General features: G+C 41.3%; 1 protein-coding gene across 1 annotated transcript in view; it reads right to left on the bottom strand.

Moving 5' to 3' along the window:
* SLC7A4 (solute carrier family 7 member 4) overlaps window positions 1-26,870 on the bottom strand; it is a 53,372-nt gene that overhangs the window by 21,461 nt on the left and 5,041 nt on the right. Inside the window, exon 2 of the mRNA XM_089686662.1 lies at window positions 3,624-4,676. Within this exon, the coding sequence (XP_089542788.1) occupies window positions 3,624-4,605 (982 nt within the window). The 5' untranslated portion in view covers window positions 4,606-4,676. The remainder of the gene's footprint in view (window positions 1-3,623; window positions 4,677-26,870) is intronic.

Here is a 26,870-nt window from a genome sequence, read left to right as displayed (position 1 = left end):
TTGATGCAGGCTACAACTACATTAAGAATGTCCTGAAACATGCACACCTTGCTGCCCTCAATAGACCGGGGATATCCAAATATACTGAATGAGGAAAGAACAAACAGAGGGAGCACAGGCCTAGTGTATTACCATAAATTTTTTTAATAAGAAATAAAAGTAGGTGTTCTACTCACAAACGACAATAAAGTCAAGGCACGTCATAAAAGAACAGCGTAGTCAGCTGACGCGTTTCAAGGACTTGCCTCTTCCTCAGATCCACTCTGAGGAAGAGGCAAGTCCTCGAAACGCGGCAGCCTTTTGGATGTCTAAACTCCCTATTGCGGACTGTTACTCAGCGCGGTGTTGACCCAGCTGTTCTTTATGATGTGCCTTGACTTTATTGTCGTTTGTGAGTACAACACCTACTTTATTTCTTATTAACCTCCCTGGCGGTATGATTATGTCAGGAATTTTGTACCAAAAGCGGTACCATTTTTTTGCATGGAAATATGTAGTTTTTTTATTGTAGGCCTGTAATTTAGGAATAACTCCCTGAAATCTGTCCGAAAAAGAGTCTAGTAAACATCCCGGGTAGGATAAAATTTGAAACACGTAATCATATTATAATTTAATAAATAATCATAAAAAATTATAATATAATAATAATACATTTAATTCAATAATATAATCAAACCAAAAACACTGAAATGTGAAATATAGCACCAAGTTAGCACATCACTGAGCAAAGTCGCAAAATCGTTTTCAGTGTCTGATGAGGAATTTCCCCACAAATCATTATCACTCAATTCTGCAAGTGGTTCTGATTTACTATCGCTGTTCTCCTAGCTGATCTAAACCGCTTTTGACCTAAAGGGACACTTTTTGGACGCCATGGACATTTCTCAGTTTTCAGGCAGAAAGAACAGACAAAATGCAGGCAGGGCACAGGACAAAGCATTAGGGACAAGATGTATGTGAAATTGGTTGAGACAGCAATGTTTTACTATGTAAAATGTAAAAAAAAAAAAGACATTTTTTAAAATTTTTAAATTTCCCACCGCCAGCGGCGCCCGTACGTCCCGACGTCACAGGGACAGGACACAGAAGCCGGATGCCGGCATCGGCCGGAGGAGATGGCCGGGGACACTGCAGGGGACACATCGTGGGAGCGCATGGTAAGGTAAGTGAAGAACACATGCCGGAGCAGTGCCGCATGGTATTCCCGAGTGTAGCTCGGGGTTACCGCTCTTGGTACTGAAATGTTACCCTGAGCTACACTCGGGAATACCGCCAAGGAGGTTAAACATTTTTTTTAGTAATGCACTAGGCCTGTGCGCCCTCTGTTTGTTCTTTCCTCATTCAGTATATTTACAAATTAGGTAGTTGCATCTTACAATGCAACTATGAGCCCTATAGAAATGTTGCAGTAATTTTCTTTTACATACACGAGTCCCCTTCATTTGAATGAACTGAAGGTACTATCAGGTAGACATTTGTTTAGCTAAAATTCTGCTCATCCTATTGCAGAAGTACCCTATGTAGTCTTTGTGGGATTGAGTAGATTTGCTCAGTAACAAGTAGACTCCTATTATTATACAATGCACTTCATTATTCATAATTATTTTGTTAGAAATAAGTTTTAGATTTTTTCAGCTTTAGGGCTTGTGTGGATGGGCATTCATGACAACCTTTTCCTTCTTGAGTATAGCTCCGTTCATAGGGATACTTTTGAATGCATAGCTCAGTATTTGAAAAGAAAAGGCTGCGTTTGGTCTGCTTTGTCTATTAACCAAAACGCGCCCCAATATGAACTGATGTGTCTGGAAAAACGCATTACACTATTATTGACACTAATGAAGTCAATGAGAATCTGCTGACCAGATTTGACATACATTTTTAAAGCACATCAAACACAGGAAAACAGCCCCCATTTAAACAAGCCCAGTGGCAGCAGTACTGGAAGTTCCAACTTTTAGCAAGAACAAAGCTTTTGCAGCATTAACTCACAAAAAATAAAGATTCTATTCTTGAAATATACGCACAACACACATACATTAACAGTAAAACAAATACACTATGCTAAGTGCCTTTGAGATGAGCAATGCATTTGCTATATGAGAACACAAAAATAAACACAATCAATATCTGTCACTTTCACTGTTAAACCATGGACACCAAGTCCTGAATATTAAAGAGGACAACTTATTAAAAATGACTAGTAGGGACATATTCCAATATACTGCTGGACTGGCTGCCATGATTTGTTTTCCTCACACCGAACTACCAAACCTATGTGAAGACACTCCCTTGCTCCACAAACTATTTTCTAGAAGGATTACATTTTAAAATACTCATTCTGGATAGCTGTAAGATATTATAGTATACCATGGAGCATCCCCTCATTACCGCATAACCAGAACCATCTAATACAGCCTTTCTCAAAAATTTAACCATAGAGGAACCCTTGAAAAAACGTTCAGGTCCTGGGGTACCCCAGATAAAACTAATTCTATGGAGATCAGTGGGAAAAATGTCCCGTTTACATTGGTGCCTTACAGATCGCTAAAAAGACCATTGGGGGTTTATTTACTAAAGCTGGAGAGTCCAAAATCAGACTCCCTTCTGCATAGAAACCAATCAGCTTCCAGGTTTCATTGCCAAAGCTTCATTGAACAAGCTGAGGTTAGAAGCTGATTGGTTTCTATGCAGAAGGGAGTCTGATTTTGGACTCTCCAGCTTTAGTAAATAAACCCCTTGGTGTCATACTGGTGGTTCTTCCAAATGGGCCAAAAACTATGTAGACACCATCAGATGGAAGTTCAAGCAGCCACAGCTCAAGGAACCCCTAGCAACCTCTGGAGGAACCCTATGGTTCCATGGAATCCTGGTTGAGAAAAGCTGATCTAATAAATGACACAGGGAAATTATGTCCCATTCTTCCAAGTTGTGTATTTGCATTGCATAGGTGAAAGTGTGCGTGCCAAACTCGGATTGCTGCTCCAGCTTGGGTGTTTGCCCCTACACTAAGTTCACATGCAGTCAGTGCAGAAACAGCTGCTATGTGTTATGTAAATTGTAATTTATGTGATTAAGAACCAACAATGAGCAAGGTATATTCATGATGTATTGTGTTTTTAATAAGACATGTATGTATTGTCCTGTGCTAGGTTTTATCTTTCATGCTCCAGCTGTTATTTTCCAATGCCATTCAATGGCAGGTGTGGGGGTGAGGGATGTAGATATTCATTATTAATTATAGTTTCACATCCAAGGCTCAATTCAAAAAGCTAATACACCAGGGTAAGGATCCTTTTTTTTTTAAACAGTGACAGTTATTTTAAGTGAGGCCAATGAGATATGACAAGTAAAATTGCATGCCTAAAATAAAGATCCTTATCCTTGTGTTAAAACAGTGATTCCCAGCCTCAGTCTTCAGGAACCTTCATGGTATGGGAATTTCCTTTAGATAAAATATTTGTTTTAAATACAAGCTATTGACCTATTCGAGGTGAAAGAAATCCTGAAAACGACCTGATGTTGGAAGCCAATGCTAAAATATTGTGAACTAATCCTATGTTGTACTGCAAAAGCATTAAACCAAAATGCACTTATATAAGGCTTACCACATATATAAGACTTACCACAAATGGATCCAGCAGCTACAATAAATCCTGCCCAAGAATATCCTCTCCTGTAAAAAGCGTCAGAAAGGGCAGAGTCGGGTACTAATGTATTCCAAGGCACCATGAGAGTCAGGACAGTGGACACCAGAATGTACGCCCCTGTGGCAAGGCCTAGAGACACAGCTGTTGCAATGGGAACAGCTTTCTGAGGATTCTTGGCTTCTTCGCTTGATGCTGCAATAACGTCAAACCCAACAAAGGCATAAAAACATGTGGCAGTGCCAGACATAATGCCGGAAAACCCAAATGGAGCAAAGCCCCCATGTTCAGCCGACCAGTTCTTTGGTTCTGCCAGGATGAAGCCGAATACAAGGATGAAAAGTATGATTCCCATACTAATGGCAGCAAAGATGTGATTCAACCAGGATGACACCCTAACCCCAAATGATATAAATGCTGTGGCAAACAGCAAGATTCCTGCAGCAAGGAAATCAGGGTAGTGAGCCAAGAACTGCACATTCCAGGTTCCAATATGAATTTCAGTAAAGTTTTTTATTTTGTGGTCAAAAATGGAGTCCAAATAGCCACTCCAAGCTCTTGCCACCGCTGCACCACCAATCATATATTCTAAGATCACATTCCAGCCAATCAGAAATGCCCAAAGTTCACCAACTGAAACGTACGTAAACATGTATGCAGAACCAGTTTTTGGCACCCGTGCACCAAATTCAGCATAGCACAGAGCTGCGAGCAGAGAGGCAATTCCGGCAATAAAAAATGATACGACCACAGCTGGGCCTGCTATTTCCTTGGCTACAGTGCCTGTAAGTACATAAAGACCAGAACCCACCATTCCACCCACGCCTAAAAGGGTGAGGTCAAGAGTGGAAAGGCATCTCTTTAGCGATGTCTCCATTAAGTCATCTTCCAGAGTCTTCACTCTGTTCAGTTTCTGGCAGAACCGAACAACGGCGGCAGTAGAAGGTAAGCTGTTCCCCATCTTGCAAGATGTTTCTGGACCACGTGCTAAGGATTATGGATCAGCGTGAAGATTCCTTCATATCAGCTGGTCTGTAATAAAAAAAATAAAGTATTAAATAAGAAAGGTTATTTACTAAAAGTTCTACACTTACCCTGTCTGGCCCTATTCCTCTGTAGATATTCCCACTGCTCCTGTCCCAACTGGAAGCAAAAAAGAAAATGCAGTCCTAGTAAGGACACAGACAACAATAAAAACCTGATAGAGGTTCTAATCCTTCTCCAATCTCAAATAACAAGAATGGTCAGAGTCCTACTTTAAATGAGAAATTATGCCTACCACTACAAAAAAAAACCTGCAGCACTTAACATGTTAAAGTGGTTAAAAGAATTAAAATGGTTGTAAAGGCATAATTTTTTTTACTTTAATGCATCTTTCAATGATCAGCTCCCCTCCAAATACTTAGATGAGTCCTTTCTTGATCCAGCACTGCTCTCTCACTCCTCACAGGATTCAGAGGCAGCTGTGGGAGGCATTGGCATTGCGGCTGTCAATCAATTTCTGTGAGGAGGGAGCAGGGGGTGGGTGGGCCCTGAGCCACACTGTGTGTCTATGGAAGCACACAGCCTGGTTTGGGATCCAGCCCACATATGCTCCCCCATTGCAAGAGGCTTGCTATGCTGGTGTATGCAGAAGAGGAGGAGCCAAGAGCACAGGCAGAAGGACTCCAGAAGAGGAAGTTTGGGGCTGCTCTGTGCAATAATATAACATGTAAGTATAGCAAGTTTATTATGTTACAAAAAAAACACATTTATGTCAATCACTTTAAACCTCAAAACAAAAATGTATTATAATGCAGCTTACCAGTTCATACATGTGGTGGCTGCATTAGTATTCTCTTTTTTTACTTTTTTTCACCTGTTGATCCTGCCAGTTAGTCTTATTTTTCAATGGTGATGGCAGTGGGGGGATGGGGGGTTTACACACATTCCCGGCAGCTGTAGGCTTCAGGATTAAGTGTACACTCCATGGGCCAGCTATCTGTTGCTTTTTGTGACCACCACAGTGAGCCGACACCCCAGCAAACCTCCTTTACAGCGGCTGTTTTTGGCTTTTGATGGTTTTTTCTACAGCCAGTAAACCCCCAGCATGTTATCCTATGTGTCCATGCACACATAGACTGTAATCAACGTTTTCTTAGCGGGGACATTTTTTGGCTGGAAAAAAAACCCAGGACTAGTGGGTTTCTAGAGGAGTTTTTCAGCTGTAAAAACGCTCCAATGCTGGAAAATGCTGAAAAACGCGGTAAAACGCAGCAAACTGCAGTTTTGGGATGTTTTCTTGACCCAAAAAAACCTTTTTTTGGTAAAAAAAACCCCAAAAAAACACAAATGCGGCAAAACGCCACTAATCGCGGCATAACGCTGCAAAACGCTAACGCAAAAATGATAAAAAAGCTGAAAAACTCAAATTTTTATTGTGCGTTTGCACAGCTACGGAGCCTTACTGTAACTACTGCATATAAAGTGTTATCTGGAGTTCAGCTATCAAAGTGTTAGTCATTTTAAACATGCTAGTGCATCTACCACTACCTAGGTGGAGACAACCTAAGGCTACTTTCACAGTGATCCGTAGCAAAATCCGTGCTAAAAAGGTATATGCGTTTTTGTTGCGTTTGCGGTGTGTTTTACACAAAAAATGTGACTCACAAACCACATTAAAGTGTTACTAAACCCTGGACCCTGCATTCACTATATCTGGTCTCCCAGAGTACACAAAACGTGGTAGTGCAATTAGTTTAGTAAATATAAACTGCTAAATATTTTTTCTCATAAGCAGTTAGAGCAGTCTTGTGAAATCTATCAGTGTCCAGCTGAGCACTGGTTAAAGCTTGTAGGAGGAGTTTTCATTTTGCTCTAGGAGAATGCAGAACCCGCTGTTTGTACAGTGCTGACTGGCTCTGTGCTGATCACATGCACTCTCCCAAGAAAAAAAAAAAACCCTCTCTAGCAATACACACCAAACTGGGCCTGTGCAGAGCGACTCCACATGATATTTCTTATCAGGAAACAAGAGGGGGACACTGGAAAAAGGGGAGGATCAGAGAAGTCAGGATTAGACAGAGTTTTTACACAATGCAGAGGATTAACCCCTTAGATTCCACAGTGAGCATAACAAGCATGCTTTACTGCATATACAGATCTATTTTACTGTTTTGGGTTTAGTAACACTTCTAGTGTGGGAAGGCGGCTGTGACTCCTTGTAGCTTCACAGCTAGTTTCTCACTGTGCATGCTTGAGCTGCGCATTGCGAATAGTTCCGCAGTTTTCCGGGACCTGTGACATGTCCCAGAAGGCTGCTGGCAAAGGTGAGGGGAAGCCAGCTTCCGCTCGGATCACCTAGATCACGGGTGTCAAACTGGCGGCCCTCCAGCTGTTGCCAAACTACAAGTCCCATGAAGCATTGCAAGATTGACAGTTACAAGCATGACTCCCAAAGGCAGAGGCATGATGGGACTTGCAGTTTTGCAACAGCTGGAGGGCCGCCAGTTTGACACCGTGACCTAGGTGATCGAAGCGGAAGTGGGAGCAGGCACCTTGAAAAAAATTCAGGTACCTGCTCCCCCCCCAAAAAAAACAGGAGTAGTGAGGAGGTGGAAAAGGGGAAATTCTCCTTGTAAGAACTTCTGCTTTAAACAGTGATCCTAAAACAGATACCAACATTGTGAAATACAGTTGCAAGAAAAAGTATGTGAACCCCTTGGGATTACGTGGAGTTTTGCATGAATTGGGCATAAAATGTGTTCTGAACGTCATCTAAGTCACAACAATAGAAGAACACAGTCTGCTGAACATAATACTACACAAACATTAGATGTTGCCATGGTTTAATTGCACATAACATGTAAACATTCACAGTGCAGGGAGGAAAAAGTATGCGAACCTTTGGACTTAATAACTGGTTGACCCTCCTTTGGCAGCAATAACCTCAACCAAATGTTTCCTGTAGTTGCAGATCAGACCTGCACAACAATCTGGAGTAGTTTTGGACCACTCCTCTTCACAAAACTGTTTCAGTATAGCAATATTCTTGGGATGTCTGGTGTGAATCGCTCTTTTAAGGTCATGCCACAGCATTTCAATCGGGTTGAGGTCAGGACTCTGACTGGGCCACTCCAGAAGGCGTATTCTGTGCTGTTGCAGCCATTGTTTTGTTGAATTACTTGTATGCTTTGGGTCATTGTCCTGTTGCATCACCCATCCTCTGCGGAGCTTCAGTTGGTGGACAGATGGTCGTACGTTTTCCTGCAAAATGTCTTGATAAACTCTGGAATTCATTTTCCCATCAATGACAACAATCCGTCCAGGCCCTGAGGCAGCAAAGCAGCCCCAAACCATGATGCTCCCTCCGCCATGTTTTACAGTGGGGATGAGGTTTTGATGTTGGTGTGCTGTGCCTTTTTTTTCTCCACACATAGTGTTGTGTGTTCTTCCCAAACAACTCAATCTTGGTTTCATCTGTCCACAGTATATTTTGCAGTAGTGCTGTGGAACATCCAGGTGCTCTTTTGCAAACTTCAAACGTGCTGCAATATTCTTTTTGGACAGCAATGGCTTCCTCCGTGGTGTCCTCCCATGTACTCCATTCTTGTTTAATGTTTTCCTTATTGTAGATGTGTCAACAAAAATGTTAGCATGTGCCAGAGATTTCTGTAGGTCTTTAGCTGACACTCTGGGATTCTTCTTTACCTCATGCAGCATTCTGCGCTGTGCTCTTGCAGTCATTTTTACAGGACGACCAAGCCTAGGGAGAGTAGCAACAGTGCTAAACTTTCTCCATTTGTAGACAGTCTGTCTTACCATGGACATATGAACATCAAGGCTTTTGGAGATACTTTTGTAACCCTTTCCAGCTTCATGCAAGTCAACAATTCTTGATCGTAGGTCTTCTGAGAGCTCTTTTCTGCGAGGCATGGTTCACATCAGACAGTGCTTCTTGAAACCAGTAAACCCAAAACAGGTGTGCGTTTTTAAGGGCAGGACAGCTGTCAGCAACACATCCAATGTCATCACACTGATTGGAGTCAAGGTTGGCTCGCTCCTGGCTCCAATTAGCTCTGGGAGAAGTCATTAAGCTAGGGCCTCACATACTTTTTCCTCCCTGCACTGTGAATGTTTACATGTTATGTGCAATTAAACCATGGCAACATGTAATGTTTGTGTAGTATTATGTTCAGCAGACTGTGTTCTTCTATTGTTGTAACTTAGATGTTGTTCAGAGCACATTTTATGCCCAATTCATGCAAAACTCCATGTAATCCCAAGGGGTTCACATACTTTTTCTTGCAACTGTACAAGTCAAAAATTCCGAAAATCAGTTTGTAAAATATGCAGAGATGAGCCTTATGTTTGAAGGTAAAGCAGTTTTTGTAGCTACGCCATTCTTTACACACAAGGACAAATGGGTTCTGTTGTTATCTGCTTGACTACTACTAAAAATAACACTGCAAAATATTCTAGATAAAAACAAAGACTTGAGAGAACACGTATTTCTTTGAGACATCTGTGTTTCTTCACCTTGTTCCTGCCCGTGTACCCATACATGTGATTATAGTAAATGTGTGTGCACAGATTAGACAGACAACAGCTGCTCGTTACGCCATAATGGTCATTCCCAGACAAAGGAATTACACTCACAAATTATTGGATATATTTACAGAGCTTGAAAATGAATTACGTGGGTGGAGGCTGCAAGTGTAAGTTTGTTATATAGGAGGTGCCCTTCAAAACTGCTTATGTCTTGCCAGGAAAGTGAATAAGTAATCAGAATGCTTGCCTTGAAACACTCGTTTACTGGGATAAAATGTCTGCAGAGACAACATTCACACAGAATTTGTCCATTCTCTTCATCTCGTCTTTCCACCTCTCTGATGGATGTCAGGAAGATATTGTAAGCTTCTTGAGGGGCAGGGCCTGATTAAAATAGTTCAATGTATTCTGGGAAGCATTGCATAATAAATCTCACAATATATGAAATGTAGGAAATGCATATAATAGATTTTGGTGAAAACCTTTTCATTAAGTCAATTGAGGGATACAGGGAGTCTTTTACCTTCAGGTTATACCACCACCTAAAGGAGGAGGATTGGGACTAGCAAAAAAAAAAAACCCTCATAACCAAAACCTTGTAGGATAGCCCAAGGTAACCCCTTCTGCATGCCTCAAGAGTATGATGGTAAATCCAGAGGGGTGAGTTCTATGTCTCCTAATAGACTCAAAGAAAAGGATTGTACATTTACTGCAAAAATCCTATCTTCTTTCTCATGTTTTGACGGACACGGGAAGACGTCTTATGGTCAGGACGTCTAAAAGCAGTCCACCTGAGGGGTGGGCAACACAGCAAACAAATGTTAACAGGCACAAGAATACAACAGCCTGCAGCTCAAAAGGACCACCTGAAAGGCTGTATGCCCAAAACTGGTATTAGATATAGCCAAAATGATAAGCCGCAGTGGATTATATCACGGTAGGATGATGCAAAGCGGTTAAGATGGAGGAGATGGGAAAGAGTGGGATTCGATTATTGAGACCGTAAGCTTGGATGATCATCTGTCTGAGCCAAAAAAATGTCGTAGAACAATAAGTTGGTGCATTCTTTTGGAGATCATTCACCAAAAAAAGGAATCAGTCTTTCAGACACCTTCACACACCAAACCACGAACCACACCAAGACAATGGTAGGAAACATCCTTTTGGTGAACTGGAACCAGACAAAGAGACAGAAGAACAATGTCCTGGTTGAGGTGCATGGCAGAAACAATCTTAGGAAAAAACATAAGTCCTGAGCCTCAAATTCACCTTGTCCCTACACAAAACTATAAAATTTTACTTACAGGTTAAAGGATAAGTTCACCTGTGGAACATGTTCCACCTGTTTTTAGGGTGGACCATGTAACATGTTCCTATAGCTGTAGCCGCGCCCGCCGCCCCCCCTCCCTCTGAGATAGTATGGAGAGATTTTTCTCTGCACTGTCAGATTTGTAAACAACATGGCGGTGGGGGGCTCTGCATCACTCAATCACAGAGTTCTGTGAACAAGTGCCTACAAGTCCCAACAGCCTTAGCGACTGCCGGCTTGTAGTTTTCAATGATCTACCAGGGCACTGTGGAGTACTGTGGTAGTTCATTGAAGCCTCCTGTCAGAATATCTGTTTGACCGTACATCCTGTACGGCAAGTAGATATTCTGACAGATCTGCAGGAGACCTGCATGGCATCAGCGATCTATGGATCGCTGGTGCAATGCTTTACAGGCTCCTTTGGACAAAAATAATAAATGCACATTTTTTTACCTGCAAAAAGAAAAAAAAAGAAACCTTGATGCACTCAAAAGCTGAGAAAATGGAGGTATGTGTCCTTGATGTCCACTGAAAGTAGAGAATCTCCCTGAAAGGACCAGAGAAGACATAATAAACTTGGTGGATTCCATATATATTCAGTGCTCAAACCCTTCTGCCACAGGAACTGGGGAAATTACACCAAATTTAAAACTCGAGAGGGCTCAACAGAAATCTGTTTTTCTGAGCAATGACACAGAAAGGTTGGAGGTAAGAAGCCAAGAAAGGGAAAGGAAGCAAAGCTCCAGCTTGTAGTCTTTGGAAACCACCTCCTACACCTAGGCTTCCAAGATACAAGCACTTAGACAGTGTTCGGAAAGTTACCAAAACTCCCACTGATGGATGGATGGCATCTTGTTGCTGAGAAAGTTTTTGTCTGAAGATTTAGCAGAAATGGAGCCCCCGATTTTGCAGGGGGACTGGGAGCCAAATTTCAGGTGTCTGGACATGGGTGGTGCAGGAGTGGAGAAAAGAAAGTGATTTTCTTATTTGATAAAGTGGGGGGAAAAAATGTAGTCTGTTTTTTAGGCTTCTTCGGCTGGGGAAGATGGGTTCTCTTATCACAGATAATATCTTTGATAATTGTATCAAGAGTGGACCCGAAGAGACGTTGCCCATTGAAGGCCATGCAGATCAGACACTTCTTAGATACAGTTGTGTTCAAAATAATAGCAGTCAGACATCACTAACCTGATCAATCACTGTTTTTGGTAGAAATGATATTTCTACATGGCAAATAATTTACTAGCAGGTGTAGTAGAGTAATAGAAATCCAACAGACTCAACAGTCATGACATGCATGCTGCTGATTCTGTGTGAATCACTAATTGAAAGGGGCATGTTCAAAATAATAGCAGTGTGGAGTTCTATTAGTGAGGTCATTCATTCTTTGAAAAACAGGTGGCAATTATTGCCCTTATTTAAGGAAGGAAGGCAGCAAATGTTGTACATGCTGGTTACAGTGCATTTCTCTCTGAAATTCTGAGGAAAATGGGATGTTCCAGACATTGTTCAGAAGAACAGCATACCTTGATTAAAAAGTTGATTGGAGAGGGGAAAAAATATAAAGAAGTGCAGAAAATGATCGCAAATGCTTTAAAATGGCAACCAAAACCTGAAAGATGTGGAAGAAAGCGAAAAACTACCATTCGAATGGATAGAAGAATAGCCAAAATGGCAAGGACTCAGCCAACAATCAGCTCCAGGAAGATCAAAGAAGGTCTAAAGTTCCCTGTGAGTACTATTACAATTAGAAGACGCCTATGTGAAGCCAAGCTATCTGCAAGAAGCCCCCGCAAAGTCCCACTGTTGAAAAAAAGACGTGCTGAAGAGGTTACAATTTGCCAAAGAGCACATTGACTGGCCTAAAGAGAAATGGCGCAACATTTTGTGGACTGATGAAAGTAAGATTGTTCTTTTTGGGTCTAGTGGCCGGAGACAGTTTGTCAGACGACCCCCAAACACTGAATTCAAGCCACAGTACACTGTGAAGACAGTGAAGCATGGTTGTGCAAGCATCATGATATGGGGATGTTTCTCATACTATGGTGTTGGGCCTATTTATCGCATACCAGGGATCATGGATCAGTTTGAATACATCAGAATACTTGAAGAGGTCATGTTGCCTTATGCTGAAGAGGAAATGCCCTTGAAATGGGTGTTCCAACAAGACAACGACCCCAAACACACCAGTAAACATGCACCATCTTGGTTCCAGACCAACAAGATTGACGTTATGGAGTGGCCAGCCCAATCCCCGGATCTTAATCCAATAGAAAACTTGTGGGGTGACATCAAAAATGCAGTTTCTGAGGCAAAACCAAGAAATAGAGAAGAACTGTGGAATGTAGTCCAATCATCCTGGGCTGGAATACCTGTTCACAGGTGCCAGAAGTTGGTTGACTCCATGCAACACAGATGTACAGCAGTTCTCAGAAACAGTGCTTATACAACTAAATAATAATTAAGTAATTCAAAGGAAAGCAAAATCTTCAAACATTTTTCAGTTTATATAGTGAATGTTTGAGTTTGTAAAGAAGAATACAAACACTGCTATTTTTTTGAACAGTCTAATATTCACTTTTCTTCAATTTGTTTTAGAGGAACAATACAAATTTGATATATTTTTCTTCCGGCTTTGATTTGGAATAGAATGTGTAGTGTTCCCAATACATTTCTGTGTATGGAAATAAAAGCTATTAGAAGGATTTTGAGCTTTATTCACTTTTTTCAACACACTGCTATTATTTTGAACACAACTGTATGTGTTCTGCAGTCCAGCACATCAATCAAAATTTTCCTCCCCATGTGTACAGATAGAAGACCCATACAGTAGAGGAGATGGGAAAACTACAACTATTTTCTCCAAATGTTCTATAACCAAGGAATCAACTGCAGCATTGGCAAGATCTCCTTTAAAAAGTAACTTTGATCAGTCAGCCATAGTTTAGAAAGATAAGGTAATTGCCAAGAAGGGGTGAACAGCAGGGTCTGCTACTGATATAGTGGTCGCTTTGTTAAGAAAACACTTCCAGATCCACAGTTGGGAGAAAGCCACTGTTTTAACAAAGTCCTCTTGAAATGGCTACAAAACTAACAAGCACTTGGTGGGGTGGGGAGCAAACATCTTGTCAGGGTGTTTCCAAACTCTGTGGAGCAAGACTTGGAACAGTGGATGTACTATTATTATTATTATTATTATTATACAGTATTTATAAAGCGCCAATGGTTCGCTCAGCGCTGTACATTACAAAGGGGGACAGAACATGTGACAGAACAATACCAATACAATGCAAAACATGAGGGGATCGAGGGCCCTGCTCTTTCGAGCTTACAATCTAGGAGGGAGGGATAGTGGTACAGGAGGAGATAGCTGTGGGGGATGGTGTGGTAGGAAGAGTGGAGGAGGTCGGCAGGTTAGCAGGGGGTGGGGTAGGCTTCCCTGTAGAGATGGGTTTTCAGGGTGCGCCTAAAGGAGAGGAGAGTAGGTGATAATCTGATGGGTTGGGGCAGGGAGTTCCAGAGGATGGGTGACACCCTGGAGAAGTCCTGGAGGCGGGCATGGGAGGAGGAGACCAGGGAACTAGAGAGAAGGATGTACTAGGAAGCTCTTTGCAGTCTTAAGGGCTCTAAAATATCAAAGACTAATAATGGCACTAGTAGAAGCAACAGACTGATCATCTAGTTTTGTAGTTTCCATTGCAGTAGCAAGAGCCAAAACAGTCTTTTACTTTAGAAGTAATGTCACAGGACTGAGACTACTCACAGGCAAGCTCATTGGGTAAAGACTGGAGCAACTGAGAATTAGAAGTGTCTCAGCAGCTGATGGCTCAGAGGTTGCAGGTAGATCAGATAGAGAATCAGCAAGAGAAGGCACAGGAGCATGCTTATGGCTCCAGCGGTTGGAGTCAACAAATAACTGGGTGATTTGGGCTGTAAAGTCTTGCATGACTGTAGTAGAAACTTCAGCCAAGAAGACAGAGCATGGGCACAACCAACCCTAGGAGCAGAGGTCAACAGGATTCCAGGCTGCAGACACTGGCTACATTAACCTCCCTGGCGGTATTCCTGAGTGTAGCTCGGGGTAAAATGTCTGTACCAAAAGCGGTAACCCCAAGCTACACTCAGGCTTACCATGCGGCGCTGCATAGGGATTCCCTGCAGAGCTTACCTTGTCCTGCGCTCCCGCGATGTGTCCCCTGCAGCGTCCCCGGCCATCTCCTCCGGCCGATGCCGGCATCCGGGTTCTGTGTTCCGGTCCCTGGGACGTACGGGCTCCGCCCGTACGTCAAAAAAGTGTCCCTTTAGGTCAAAAGCGGGTTTAGACCAGCTAGAGAACAGCGATAGTAAATTAAAACTATTTGCAGAATTGAGTGATGATTCGTGGGGAAATTCGTCATCAGACACTGAAAACGATTTTGCAACTTTGCTCAGCAATGTGCGAACTTGGCGCTCTATTTCAAATTTCAGTGTTTTCGGTTTGATTATATTATTGAATTAAATGTATTATTATTATATTATTATTTTTTATGATTATTTATTAAATTATAATTTATGATTTTGTGTTTCAAATTTTATCATACCCCGGATGTTTAATAGACTCTTGTTCGGACAGATTTCAGTGAGTTATTCCTAAAAATTACAGCCTACAACAAAAAAACTACATATTTCCATGCAAAATAATGGTACCGCTTTCAGCACCAAAAATCTGAAATAATCATACCGCTAGGGAGGTTAAGTAGGCTTTCTGCAACCAACCACAAAGCCATTAGTAGAGTGTGAGCTGGGGGTACCCTGTACAGTGGGACTGTCCCCCCACCTTATGTGGCAACATAGGGCTCAGGGTAAAAAAAGGCAAGATTTCAAGTATTCATGGACCCAAACAACTCATAGCCAGTGAAGGTCAAATGGCTGGGGGTAACCAAAGTCACTGTAGGCAGAATGGATTGAAGATCAAAGAGATACTTTGCAAAGTATTAGCAGCAGCAGGGAAGATGGCATGCTGTATAGTGGGAAATCCACACATAGCATGCACAGCATCCCATCCAGCGGATGGGTTCAGAGCTTACTCCCACAGTATTAGCCCCTTTCATAGTGGAAACTGGAGGAAAAATCGGGAACTAACTTTTTACCCAAGCAGGTTTTGGAAAGTGTCCTATACTCAACCTAGCACCCAAAAGTCACCTCCTGGCTATCTCTGCAATGTCTACTCCAGCGGGGTCCAAATGTGGCACTCCAAAGGCCAGGCCGTAGGCGGCAGCACCAAATAACTGCAACTACAAAGTCCAACTCTAGCATCAGTGTAGAAAAGAGTCTTGATTGAAGAAAAAAATAAAACTAGAAAAGCTACAATTTCTGGGGAAATTTTGTGAAGTGTTCTTGCCTCCACCAGTAGTCTACAACTGGAGTGGGCGGAGTAACTGGGTGGAGTGGCTTGAGTGACTGTTGTGTGGTTGGAGTGGCTGGAGTAACTGTGAAAAGGTTGGACTGGGCAGAGTAACTTTATGGAGTGGGAAGAGTAACTGTGTGGAGTGTTTGGAGTGAGTAAAGATAGTAAACATTACACTAACCAATTGATTGATCAAATTTAAAAAGTGCACATGGCAAGCTTGATAGAGTGAGAAATGCATTTCAACTTTTAATTATTTATATAGCACATTTAATTGCAATGTTGTTGCCCAAAGTGCTTCACAGTTACATTAAAACATACATTTATAAAAACATTAGCAGCATTATCAAGCCTAGCAGATGATTTTTCAGCTCACACTCTAGCTTTTGTCACTCTGCTGCCTGCTCACACACCTGGGTTCCTATGGCAACTCACTCTACAGCAAGGGCAGAGAAGAGCGGTTAAAAACAAACTGCTCCAACTTTCTCACTTCACTGGCGGTTGCCATCTTCAAACGGTTGTAGTTTAAAAATTATAAATCCTACACCGGAGAGCTTTATATTGTGAAAATCACAAGACCCAGACCTACATTTTGATGCATAGTATGTCTCTGAAATATTAAAAGTAAAGGCGCAGTCGCAGTTTAGAAATTGCCCTTTAAATTTGAGGTGGCTAGAGTGGAGTTTCAATGAATGTCAATGGGAATGTCGTGAGTTGCAAACAAATGGTCATATTGTGAAAACTATCAGGACTATGGCTTAGCCAGTGGCAGCAGGGATAGCTGAACGTTTTGATATAAGATTTGTGTAGGTGGGCTTGAAAATGAGGGAGTGATGGCAGTTTAGAAATCATGTCCTGATTTTTCATCTCACACTCTAGCTTTTGTCAGCTCCCACTCTAGTTTTCAACATTCTGCCATTCATTCCTATGGGACCAATTTCACCACAAAAACGCCGATATTTCGTGAACCATTCGGTGAAACGTTCCACAAAGTAATAGCACACCAATCGGGAACAATCCGCACGTTTCCGTATATTACTGTCTATGTAGTGTAAAAACTGTGGGAGGAGTTAGGGTGGTAAATTTGGCAATAATAATAAGAATATATATGTGTCTCCTGTGTCTCCTATTGGATGAGAAAGAAATCACTTACTGAGTGTGGAATATTACAGAAGGGTTAAATAAATGCTCTTCTAGCGTGAGAAAAAGTTCATGAACAATATAAGCCTTTTAAGTATTTAATTCCCCCAGGAGCTCAATGTAACTCTGATGGCTGTTTTCCAAGAATACGAGTAGTGAGTTGGCAATATTTTTCTTCAGGTACTATAATATAAAATACTACATTGCACATTATTGTTATATGTGCTTCTTAATGGCCAGAAAGCTACAACAGTGAGGGGATAAAATGGAACTAATCTGCTAATTTATCTACATATTTATTATGAAAGGGATGAATAATCCATAAAGAGCTCATTGATTAAAGGATTACTAAACCCACAACAGTAAAATCAGTCTGTATATGCAGTAAAGCATGCTTGTTATACTCGCTATGGAACCTAAGGGGTTAATCCTCCACATTGTATAGAAAGGCTGTTTGATCCTGTCTTCTCTGATCCTCCCCTTCTTCCACAGTCCCCAATATATCTGCAGATAGCACAAAGCCGTAGGAGGCACTTTGTACATGCTCAGTTTGGTGTGCATTGGTAGAGGGTTTTGGGGTTTTTTTTGGAGGGTGCATGTGATTGGCACAGGGCCAATCAGCACTATCCAGAGAGTCAGGGGTCATGCAACCTCATAGGACAGTCAGAGGAGAATGAAAACTCCTCCTACAAGCTTTAACCAGTGCTCGATTGCATATTGCTAGAAGTCACAAGACTGCTCTAACTGCTGATGAGAAAAGGTATTTAGCAGTTTATATTTACTAAAATAATTGCATTTCCATGTTCTGTGTACTGTGGGAGATCAGATATAGTGAATGCAGGGTCCTGGGTTTAGTAACACTTTAAGTAATACTTGTAATAACAAATGAACATAATTAAAGCAGAACTCCACACAGCAGATCGGAATATTTTTGTACTGTGCTGCATCTAGCGTTTAGGCTGCTTAGGCCTCTAGTGTCCAGCCTTAGTCCCTTTGATACTAGTTGTGCAGCCCTTGGACCCTAGCAGTCAATACTAGGAATGGGACCACTACCTTCTAAAGCTCGGTTCACACTACTGCGATGCAACTTCGATGCGACTTTGCATATTATCTAGGACCAAGTTATTTGCTACATTGCACCAAAGTAGTGCAGTATCCTTTTCCAAAGTTGCACTATGCTGAATCGCATTGATTGCAACAGGCACCATGGAAAACAATGCGATTTCCCTAGTCATGCGATTCTGTACAATTCAAGTCGCACTAGTGTGAACCAGGACTAAAGGGGAAGTGCTTCCAGTGATCTCTAGCAGTCCTACAGTAAGTAACATGTGCCCTGAATCTATCCCTACCCACTCTCTGTAGTCTCTGATCATCTTTGCAGTCTATGACACAATTCTGAAGCATTACATGTACAGAATATTATGGTGATGTCAGCAGCCAGAAAAATATTTCTATACCTTGTGATTTAACCACCACTGCCCTAGGCAGTAAAGTTCGACCCTATTTTTTCAAGCTATGGCACAAGACAATTTTTATAAAAAAATTATACAGATAATGCGTTAGTGGACCCACATGGAAAAACAATATATTTGAAATATATTTTAAAAATATTCTTCCCAAATATATTGACATATATTTGAAATACTACAATTTTGTCCATGTTCAATATATTTCAAAATATATTTAAATAAAAATAAAAAAAATATAATATATATATATATATATATATATACACACACACACACACACACACGCACACATACATATATACACACACTTCAATGCATTTTATTACAAAATATATGAAAAATATTTTTAAAAATACATTTCAAATATACTGTATATCTTTAAAAATACAAATCTACATTTTTGGAATGCATTTATAAATATACGTAAAAATATATGTTAAAATGACTTTTTCATATGTTAAAAAAAGCCTGAAGAATATATTAAAAAAAACACATTTTAAAAATATATATTTATTAAATATATTCTTCAGATTTTTTATAACATATAAAAAAGTAATTTTATCATATTTTTACATATATTTGTAAATACAGTATATTTGATATGTATTTTTAAAAATATTTTTCATATAGTTTGTAATAAAAACATATTTCAACATGCAGTATATATACAGTGGGGATCGAAAGTTTGGGCACCCCAGCTAAAAATTTGTATTAATGTGCATAAAGAACCCAAGGAAAGATGGAAAAATCTCCAAAAGGCATCAAATTACAGATTAGACATTCTTATAATATGTCAACAAAAGTTAGATTTTATTTCCATCATTTACACTTTCAAAATAACAGAAAACAAAATAATGGCGTCTGCAAAAGTTTGGGCACCCTGCAGAGTTAATATCTTGTACTGCCCCCTTTGGCAAGTATCACAGCTTGTAAACGCTTTTTGTAGCCAGCCAAGAGTCTTTCAATTCTTGTTTGAGGTATCTTTGTCCATTCTTCCTTACAAAAGTCTTCCAGTTCTTTGAGATTTCTGGGCTGTCTGTCACGCACTGCTCTTTTAAGATCTATCCATAGATTTTCAATTATGTTGAGGTCAGGAGATTGTGAAGGCCATGGCAAAACCTTCAGTTTACGCCTCTTGATGTAATCCCCCGTGGATTTCGAGGTGTGTTTAGGATCATTATCCATTTGTAGAAGCCATCCTCTCTTTAACTTCAGCTTTTTCACAGATGGCATCAAGTTACCATCCAAAATTTGCTGAAATTTTATTGAATCCATTTTTCCTTCTACTCGTGAGATGTTCCCTGTGCCACTGGCTGCAACACAACCCCAAAGCATGATTGATCCAACCCCATGCTTAACAGTTGGACAGAGGTTCTTTTCATTAAATTCTGTGCCCCTTCTTCTCCAAACGTACCTTTGCTCATTCCGGCCAAAAAGTTCAATTTTAACCTCATCGGTCCACAGAACTTGTTTCCAAAATGCATCAGGCTTGTCTATATGTTCATTTGCAAAGTTCAAACGATGATTTTTGTGGTGAGGACGTACAAGAGGTTTTCTTCTGATGACTCTTCCATGAAGACCATATTTGTACAAGTATCTCTTTATAGTGGAATAGTGTACCACAACTCCAGTGTCTGCCAGATCTTTCTGGAGGGATCGTGCAGTCAAACGTGGGTTTTCAATTGTTTTTCTCACAATCCTGCGAGCTGTTCTGTCTGATATTTTTCTTGGTCTTCCAGATCTTGCTTTAACTTCCACTGTTCCTGATGACTGCCATTTCTTAATTACATTCCAAACAGAGGATATTGACATCTGAAAACCTTTGCTATCTTCTTATAGCCTTCTCCAGCTTTGTGAGCGTCAACTATTTTTAGTTTCAGTTTTCTAGACAACTGCTTAGAAGAACCCATGGTGCTGATTGTTGGGGCAAGGTCAGATGAGTCTCGGCATTTAAAACCTTTGAGATTGACATAACCTGGTCTTCCCAGACGATGATTGAGTAGCCCTCCAGCTGCGTGATGTCACCACTGCAGAAGGCTTCCATCTTCACCCAGTCTTCCTTCAGATTTAGCAAGCTCCAGCTGACTGACAATGATGCATGCGCACTGGAGTCCCTGGCCACGGCACAGTGCTCTGAATGAAAAGCACGGGTATGCTGTTCCTTCAGAGTGGATGCGCCGTCTGTCAAAAAGAGCAAATATCTCCTAAACGGTGCACGCTTGGGAGATATTCGTTTTACCTACAAGGAAGCTTTATTATAATTACCTGAAGGTAAAAGTATATAAAAAGAGTTTACTACCACTCTAATGACACCCCAAACACAGGTTGCAAATGCAATGTGTGCAAAGCTACCATGCGATCCAGTTGCAGTGCATTTCAAAATGTACAGTGGCCAAAATAATTATTTGATCCCCTGCGGATTTTGTAAGTTTGCCCACTTACAAAGAAATGAAAAGTCTATAATTTTTATCATAGGTGAATATTGAATGATAGAGACAGAATATCAACCAAAAATAAAAAAAAAACCCATGATAGAAATGTTATAATAGAACTCTACGGGAAAGCTCAGCTAACCCACACCAAACCTGCGGACGCACAACACTGTATCCGTGGTGTAGTCAAACCGCACCACATCACTGTGAAATGGCCTTAGGTTTTAGACACAACACAAAAAATTCCCAACACGCTTACTGACTCGCCTACAGAAAAAAAAGGTGTGGTGGGCACTATATAACAATTTCAATGAAAACCAGAAGTTCCAGTTGCACTATATTTGCAAACCTGTGGAACCAGCACTGCCTCAGCAAGGCCCCTCTGTGAAGTGCGGTCCTAAAGCTGGGTATACGTGTTCCATTTTTTTTGTTATGTTCAACCAGAGGGTCAAATGAAAAAAAAAAATGAAAAACAATGTGTGACGCACCCTGTCACACTACTGTATTCTGGCAGAAGGGACTCCCTGTCAGAATACACAGATCAGCGCTTGCAGCCATTGGATGCAAGCGCTGATCAAATGCTGGTTTTCCAGCATGACCTTATGATAGCAGTTGGTCGTTAGACCACCTTCTGTTGACCACATGGATGGAAAATGGAGCATATATAGCAGTGGATAAATGAAAGGCAGATATGCCTGGAGGTAGCCCATTCCTTCTTAAAAGGTGCAGGGACAAATTAGAAGCCCAGCAAAGCACAGTGGCAGCTGAAGACATCCAATGTGTCCCCACACTGCCTCCTTAAACTGTCCATTGCTATATATGCTCTAACAGAGATTCTCAAATATAAGAGTTTACAGTGGGGCCCTTGACAAGGCAGTGCAGCTTCCACAAATGTTTGCAAATATGTGTAACTAAACCCTCTGTATTTAATGTAAACAGCATCATTCGTTTTTCTGCAGGCTAGCTGGTACGTGTACTAGGAATACTTGTGTGTGGTGCAATGCTGTTCCACATACACCTTCATTTAAAGAATATGTAAACCCAACACTTCATATTCCTGATATGTGCCTACTGTACCATGTACTTATATGAAAAAGTATCCAGTTCTCTTTCTATTGCTTTCTTTGTGTGAAATCCCTGGTGTTGCTGCCAGTCCCTCTGCTTTCCTAATAAAAACTGACCACACTAGGCATGAGAGCACAGCATGGTCAGTTCTCTAGCTATGCTAGTTACATAGTTAATCTGGCTGAAGAAAGACAAAACTCCATCCAGTTCAACCATTAACCCTCCTAGCGGTATGATTATTTCAGATTTTTGGTGCTGAAAGCGGTACCATTATTTTGCATGGAAATATGTAGTTTTTTTTATTGCAGGCTGTAATATTTAGGAATAACTCACTGAAATCTGTCCAAACAAGAGTCTAGTAAACATCCCGGGTATGATAAAATTTGAAACACGAAATCATAAATTATAATTTAATAAATAATCATAAAAAATAATAATATAATAATAATACATTTAATTCAATAATATAATCGAACCAAAAACACTGAAATTTGAAATATAGCGCCAAGTTCGCACATCGCTGAGCAAAGTCGCAAAACCGTTTTCAGTGTCTGATGACGAATTTCCCCACAAATCATTATCACTCAATTCTGCAAGTGGTTCTGATTTACTATCGCTGTTCTCTAGCTGATCTAAACCGCTTTTGACCTAAAGGGACACTTTTTGGACGCCATGGACTTTTCTCAGTTTGCAGGCAGAAAGAACAGACAAAATGCAGACAGGGGACAGGACAAAGCACTAGGGACAATATGTATGTGAAATGGGTTGAAACAGCAATGTTTTACTATGTAAAATTTGTTTGGAAAAAAATGACATTTTTTAAAATTTTCAAATTTCCTGCCGCTGGCTGCGCCTGTACATCCCGACGTCACAGGGACCGGAACACAGAAGCCGGATGCCGGCATCAGCCGGAGGAGATGGCCGGGGACGCTGCAGGGGACACATCGCGGGAGCGCAGGACAAGGTAAGCTCTGCAGGGAATCCCTATGCAGCGCTGCATGGTAAGCCCGAGTGTAGCTCGGGGATACCGCTTTTGGTACTGACATTTTACCCCGAACTACACTCGGGAATACCACCAGGGAGGTTAAAAAAAAAAAAAGTTTTTTGTTATACCTACAGTTGGTCCAGAGGAAGGCAAAAAAACCCAGCAAAGCATAATCCCATTTGCTCCTGCAGGGAAAAACATTCCTTCCTGATCACCTGAGAGGCAATCGGATATTCTGGATCTACTTTACTTATAAATGTTAGTATCCAGTTATATTCTGTGTATCTAAGAAAGAATCCAGGCCTTTTTTAAAGCAATCCACTGAGATGGCCAGAACTAACTCTTGAGGGAGTCTATTCCACATTTTCACAGCTCTTACTGTGAAGAAACCTTTCCATATTTGAAGATTACATTTCTTTTCCTCCAGATGTTAAGAGTGACCCCTTGTCTTCTGTGATGATCTCAGGGTGAATAGCTCTACACCGAGTTCACTATATGAACCACTGATGTATTTATACATGTTGATCATATCCCCCTTAATCTCCTCTTCTCCAGAGAGAATAAATTCAGTTCCTCTAATCTTTCCTCATAGCTGATCTCCTCCATGCCTCTTATTAGTTTGGTTGCCCTTCTCTGTACTTTCTCCAGTTCCCTAATGCTGAGATCTCATTGAACTCCAATGACCAGACTTGTCCTGACACCCCCTTCCCACACAGCCTTTCACTAAGAAGCTTAGTGTACTGTTGTTTCTCCGCCTCCAGCTCTAATGCAGCTGAGAACAGAGGGAATGCAATCACTTATAAAAAGGGAAAATGTACTGGGGACAGGCGGCCATTGTAGGCAAAGCGACGTATGGGTACGTCACTGTCTACTTCTGGGTAGGGCACACACATCCCCCCTGCCGGCATCTGCTGTGATTGCACACAGTGGGACCCTGTCATCAGGTCCGGGCCAATAAATCACGGCCAGAACCTGCTGATCAGCTGTGCAATCAACACAGAGCTCTGTACAGAAGGAGCGATCCGTAGGTTTACTTATGAAGGCCATCCATGGGTCGGACTCTGAACTCATTTTCTTTCCAAAACTGTAACTAAGAATTTTGTTTTGAATTTCACACCACTAGTGGGCCACAACATCGGTCGATTTTCATACGACCATGGGATTTGAGTGATCGGGCATGTTGGAAATTTTTTGAAACGTGAACAAATTTCAAATCAATGATGGGAGAATCATGCAAGAAATATAATCGAAAAAGAAATGAGCATGAGCTGTAACCTAGAAAGAAAAGAAGATTCCCAGCCACGAAAATTATTTTCTGTAGCAACATGAGGTGAAATTGAAGGCTTGGTTGGCCGAATTTCAAAATGACACCGTCGGATTACAAAACGCATGAAATTTCTGCATTTCTAAAGAAAATATGTTCAGAATTCAACCCATGTATGGCCTGCATTAGAGAATGTTTAGTAAAAGCAGCACACTTTACACACATTTAACCCCTTGATCATCCTAGAAGTTAAAGTGATTCTAACAGTTAAATTTTTTTTCCGGAAAATAACAAACATGTCTATACTTACCTGCTGTGTGCAGTGGTTTTGCACAGAGCAGCCTTGATCCTCCTCTTCTCAGGTCCCCCACTGGCGCTCCTGGCCCCTCCCTCCTGTCGGGTGCCCCCACAGCAAGCAGCTTGCTATGGGGGCACCCACTGTTCCGTGTGTCCATTCATACACAGAGCCGCGGCATGGCCCCCACCCCCTCTTTCTCCTCATTGGCTGACTGGCTGTGATTGAGAGCAGCGTGAACCAATGGCTTTCGCTTGTTGTCTCAGCCATGAGGAGTCAGAGACCAGGGACAGCCAAGGATGTTGTTCACATCACTGGATCACGATGAAGCTCAGGTAAGTAATGAGGGGGCTGGGGGGAGCTGTTTCACAAAGAAGGTTTTTTACTTTCATACATAGAATGCATGAAGGTAAACAAACCTTGAGCCTTTACAACCACTTTAACCCCTTCCCAGCCAGTGTCATTAGTACAGTGACAGTGTCAAGTATTATCACTGTATTAATGTCACTGGTGATGTCAGTGTCAGTTAGTGTCAGATTGCCCACCGCAGTCCAATTATAAGTTGCTGATCACCGCCATTAGTAGTATACAAACAAAAATATCAAGAATATATGCACCTAAGATTGTAGGCGCTACATCTTTCACGCAAACCAATCAATATAAAGTTATTGGATTTTTTTAATCAAAGACATGTGCAGAATACATTTTGGACAAAATGTATTACATTTTTTTTATTGGATTTGTTTTATAGCAGAAAGCAAAAAATATTTGGGTTTTTCTTCCAAATGTTTGGTCTTTTTTCATATATAAAGCAAACAATAAAAAAAATAGTGGTGATCAAATAACACCAAAAGAAATCTTTGTGTGAAAAAAATTATTAATTTTGTTTGGGTTCAGCGTTGCATGATTGTGCAGTTACCAGTTAAAGTAGCGCAGTGTGGTATAGCAAAAAAAAATAGTCTGGTCATGAAAGAGGTAAAACGTTCCAGAGCTGAAGTGGTTAAAGGCTAGTTAATAAATATGGCTAGATGCTGTTTTTGTATAGCTTTCTTGCCAGGTTTTAGATATAGGTTAAAAGGTTAAAGGTTTTCAATAAGCGTTGCACTGTATATGAAATAATAAACAGTAGTATACCATGCTTAGGAGTTTACTGGAAATGTTCCAGCAGTACTAATGGTAAACACTAAAGACATTGACAATAGGAGCAGATAACAAGATTTACCGGACATAGGCAAACTACGCATGTCATATCACACATGCATGAAAAACACATTACCATTTATTACTGGAGTCTGGTGTACACGGTCCCTTGTGTTCTCAGAATGACTATTGCTACAACCAGAAGCAGCAATATTAGAATGTAAGCATGTAGCAAAGTGTTCACAAGTCATTCTTGGATAAAATGATGTGCCAGCGTCCGCACAGCATGAGGACCCGGGGACCCTGGGAATGTCAGATTCCGTGCTATATAGGCAGCAAATACTCAAAAGCATGTGCAGCAATATATCAGTGCTTAGATCTTGATGAGAGGAAGCCATAATCCTGCCATCTCCCATGCTGGATGTTATGCTGCACCCACACAGGCAGCAGTCTGCCAGCACAACAGATGCTACTGGATAAGGGAGGCAGACACAAGCATCCATTAATTATTAAGCACTGAAGTAACCAGCCATCAGACAGAGCAACCCAAACTGCACACATACACTGACAGGCCTAAAATCTGTATATATACTCTGATGGCCCAGGGTGTGTACACACATACACTGAGAGGCCTAAAATCTGTACATATACTCTGTTGGCCCAGGGTGTGTACACACATACACTGACAGGCTATCGTCTGTACACCCATACTCATGGCCTAAAATCTGTACATATACTGTGATGGCCCAGGGTGTGTACACACATACACTGACAGGCTGGGGTCTGTACACCCATACTCATGGCCTAAAATCTGTAGATATACTGTGATGGCCCAGGTTGTGTACACACATACACTGACAGCCTGCGGTCTGTACACCCATACTCATGGCCTAAAATCTGTACATATACTGTGATGGCCCAGGGTGTGTACACACATACACTGACAGGCTATCGTCTGTACACCCATACTCATGGCCTAAAATCTGTACATATACTGTGATGGCCCAGGGTGTGTACACACATACACTGACAGGCTGCGGTCACCCATACTCATGACCTAAAATCTGTAGATATACTCTGATGGCCCAGGGTGTGTACACACATACACTGAGAGGCCTAAAATCTGTACATATATTCTGTTGGCCCAGGGTGTGTACACACATACACTGACAGGCTATCGTCTGTACACCCATACTCATGGCCTAAAATCTG

Source organism: Staurois parvus, unplaced genomic scaffold, assembly GCF_062004578.1.
Source record: "Staurois parvus isolate SC_StPar_1 unplaced genomic scaffold, SC_StPar_1.0 ptg000404l, whole genome shotgun sequence".
Taxonomy (NCBI): domain Eukaryota; kingdom Metazoa; phylum Chordata; class Amphibia; order Anura; family Ranidae; genus Staurois; species Staurois parvus.
Note: the sequence above shows the minus strand (reverse complement) of the source record. Positions and strands in the feature narration are given on the sequence as shown.